Source organism: Ranitomeya imitator, chromosome 1 (genome assembly GCF_032444005.1).
Source record: "Ranitomeya imitator isolate aRanImi1 chromosome 1, aRanImi1.pri, whole genome shotgun sequence".
NCBI classification, from domain to species: domain Eukaryota; kingdom Metazoa; phylum Chordata; class Amphibia; order Anura; family Dendrobatidae; genus Ranitomeya; species Ranitomeya imitator.
Genome location: NC_091282.1, coordinates 785902638 through 785906976, shown reverse-complemented (window position 1 = coordinate 785906976; position 4339 = coordinate 785902638). Strand labels below are relative to the sequence as shown.

Sequence of the window (4339 nt, the reverse complement as noted above, 5' to 3'; positions counted from 1 at the left end):
ATCCCCACCTGGACAACTACAACTCTCAGCATGCATCCAGCTTCGGGGCTTGTTGAGTGTTGTAGTTGATAACTTAGATTAGTTTCTGGAAAAGTAAGACAGGCAGCAAATGGTGATCATTATTAGAAGTAGCCACCACCATCATCCTCCTCCTCAGTAACCCCATCATTGCCATTCTTCTAGGTTTGGTTCAAGAACCGCAGGGCCAAGTGGAGGAGACAAAAGAGATCTTCATCAGAGGAGTCAGAAAATGGACAGAAATGGAGCAAAGCTCCCAAATCCTCCACAGAGAAAACAGAGGAGCAGAGCAAAAGCGACCTGGACTCGGACTGCTGACCAGGACTAATGCTGGTGGACTGAGGGAGGCTGACAGGAGCTGCTGCGCTGCACACATGTGGGGCCTGTACATAGCCTGCTGTAGATATCATTGCTGTATATAACCTCCGTGTGTCGCAGACATATACACTGTACCCGAATGTGCTATTTATAAAGGAGTTTCCCGACAATAAACAGATGGTGGCTGCACCGTGTTGTCTGTGCCCTCTGTGCCCCTCATTTGTGCGAGGACAGGACAAGGAAGGTAAGTGCCGATGGCTTGTACTTGTAGTGCACCAAGCGCTGCCCCTGAGTGTAGCTCACCTCAGGGTGGAAGAAACTGAGAAAGAAGTGACCGAGAAAGTCAATCATTCTCCCGAGTCTGTCGGTTCAGTGCCTCCTCCCATCACTCGTGCTTGTTTGTGTTACACTGGATGAAGTGATACATTGTTGCACTGGGAGAACTGTCAGTCACAGGAGGCAGAGATAGGAAGGAGGGATGGATGGACAGCTCCATCACAGAACATGCCATCTGTCTGCAAACTGTGTCCCTGCATTAATGGCCGCACAGGCAGCCAACACTTAGATAGATAGATAATAGATATTGTATAAATTCTATCTATTATCTATAATCTATTTACTATCTATTTATCTATCTATTATCTATCTATCTATCTATCTATCTATCATCTCTCTATCTATCTATCTATTATCTATCTATCTATCTATCTATCTATCTATATATCTATCATCTCTCTATCTATCTATCTATCTATCTATCTATCTATCTATCTATCTAATATCTATCTATCTATCATCTATCTATCTATCTATCTATTATCTATCTATCTATCTATCTATCTATCTAATATCTATCTATCTATCTATCTATCTATCTATCTATCTATCTATCTAATATCTATCTATCATCTATCTATCTATCTATCTATCTATCTATCTATCTATCTATTATCTATCTATCTATCTATCTATCTAATATCTATCTATCTATCTATCATCTATCTATCTATCTAATATCTATCTATCTATCTATCTATCTATCTATCTATCTATCTATCTATCTATCTATCTATCATCTATCTATCTTCTATCTATCTATCTATTTATCTATCTATCTATCTATCTATCTATCTATCTATCTATCTATTTATCTATCTAATGTGGTGGCAATCTGTTCCTCTTGCCTTCATAGACCTCACATGTAGCTTGGATTTTGTAGTTTTTGAAACTGTTTCTATTTTTTAAGTGTAAAAGAAATCTATTTTCTATTATTAGCAAATGGCGATTTCCTGACCTCACAAGCAATTTGATTTTTTTTTCTATATAAAATCAAACTCTCTCTCTATAGAGCCATCTATCATATCTATCTGCTCATTCTATTCTATCAATGCATCATATCTACACATCACATATGAATCACATTCTATCAAGATTTTAAATATTTTTCAAGATTTTTTTTCTATATAATGTGGGGGGCAAACTGACCCTGTGCTTCACAGACGTCACATGTAATTTGTTTTTTTAATTTGCAAACATTTTTCATTTTTTCTGTTACTAAAGTGTAAAATAAATCTCACTATCATTCACAGAGCTCACAAGCAACTTGGATTTTGTCGTTTTTTTAAAGTTTTTCCAGTGTAAAATAAATCTATAATATCTATCTATCTATCTATCTATCTATCTATCTATCTATCTATCTATCTATCTATCTATCTATCTATCATCTATGTATTTATCTATGTATCTCTATATTATCTATTATCTATCTATTTATCTATGTATCTCTATATTATCTATCTATCTATTTATCTATCTATCTATCTATCTATCTATCTATCTATCTATCTATCTATCATCTATGTATTTATCTATGTATCTCTATATTATCTATCTATCTATTTATCTATCTATCTATCTATCTATCTATCTATCTATCTATCTATCTATCATCTATGTATTTATCTATGTATCTCTATATTATCTATTATCTATCTATTTATCTATGTATCTCTATATTATCTATCTATCTATTTATCTATGTATCTCTATATTATCTATCTATCTATCTATCTATCTATCTATCTATCTATCTATCTATCTATCTATCTATCTATCTATCATCTATGTATTTATCTATGTATCTCTATATTATCTATTATCTATCTATTTATCTATGTATCTCTATATTATCTATCTATCTATTTATCTATGTATCTCTATATTATCTATCTATCTATCTATCTATCTATCTATCTATCTATCTATCTATCTATCATCTATGTATTTATCTATGTATCTCTATATTATCTATCTATCTATCTATCTATCTATCTATCTATCTATCTATCTATCTATCTATCTATCTTCTATCTATCATCTATCTATCATCTATCTATCTATCTATCTATCTATCTATCTATCTATCTATCTATCTATCTATCTATCTATCTATCTATCATCTATGTATTTATCTATGTATCTCTATATTATCTATCTATCTATCTATCTATCTATCTATCTATCTATCTATCTATCTTCTATCTATTATGTATCTATCTAACTTCTGGCCTCACAAGTAGTTTGGCTTAGCAGTTTTAGAAGTTTTGCTCTAACTTTTGGAAACTTTGAGATCAAGGCCTGGTTTACATGATCAGTTTAGATTGAAAATATTCCCAAATGAAATGAATCTGTTAAACATTTGTGTCACCATCAAGTTCTACTATGGAGTCAGGCGGCCGCCTGATGTCAGATGTCGCATGTCACTTTATCAGAATATTGCTGCATGTCGTTTTACAGAACTAATCAAATAGAACTTGGAGCACAATTGTCAGCAGAGATGGAAGGAGCGATTTGCCAGATTCCAGAGTCACAGGGAATTAAGTCGGAGTTTGGAGAAACTTTTTAAAACCTTACTCGTATTATTTCATAGCAGTCGCTGGAATTGAGCTACAGATGCCAGTTTTCAACAATAGAGCCCATGACTGATATAGCTCCAAGACTATTAAATAATCCTTCTTGTGTGTCTCTATGCAATATTACAAGAACATGCAGCTCAAACATATGAAAAGTGTGAGCAAAAAAAAGTCTAAAATGTTAGGACCATTGCCCAATAGTTAGGATTATTGGTCTATTCAGCACAACAAATAATAGCAATCTGGCCCCACCTGGTCGAATTTGCTAGAAAGATTAATGGACCAGGTGTAACCAGATTTACATTTGAGAACGTTTGAATTTTGAACCTTCATTTATTCTTTTGGAAAAATAGAATTTAATTTATCCACTTTAGTTTTTAATTTACCAATAGAGTTTTTCCACTTGTTTTGTATCAAGGCTTTATCTCCAAGTAAGGAAAATAAAAAGATACCGTAAAATTATAAAGATATGTCTAATCGTTATTTAAAAAAAAAAAAAATTAAAGTCTTTAAATTTCAAAAAGAAAAAAATATATACAAATTTTGGTTATTTCTTAAAAAATTTTTTTACAGTGCATTTTTCCTGAATGTATGGAATGGTTTTGGGATTGATAAGATGTCAAACATTTTCTTAGTCTAGGATTTTTAAACTTGAAATTCATATAGAAGTTACAGAAAATGATGGTCGTTCTTTTACCTGAAGGATTAAAATATTTGAGTAATAAAAATCAGTCAAGGCGATAAATTATTTTCTTCAGGACAATCTCATATAATGTTAATAACGGCTACATTTACACAAACACATTTTTTTCGCAGTCTGTGAAAGCCTTTTATGAGCCGTTGACTTAAAAAAATCTATTAATTGGGAAAAATATATATTTTCACTCGTCGATGTATTTTGCATAAGATATGAGTATATCAGTACTTGTTCACTGTTCTTTTTCATGCTTTACATAATAATTGTGGATTCTTATGTGGCTTAAAAAAATGCATCACTAAAGCTGTACTTAAATTATGCTTCTGTTTTTTTTCTGTAAAATTTCAAGTGAAGATTTTTTGTGGCATTTTTATTGCAATATCAGTGTGAATTT

General features: G+C 32.1%; 1 protein-coding gene across 1 annotated transcript in view; it reads left to right on the top strand.

The window, feature by feature from the left end:
• Positions 1-524, top strand: part of GSC (goosecoid homeobox) — a 4194-nt gene extending 3670 nt beyond the window's left edge. The window contains exon 3 of the mRNA XM_069745668.1: positions 184-524. Coding sequence (XP_069601769.1) covers positions 184-336 — 153 coding nt within the window. The 3' untranslated portion in view covers positions 337-524. The remainder of the gene's footprint in view (positions 1-183) is intronic.
• The last annotated feature ends 3815 nt before the right edge of the window (positions 525-4339 follow it).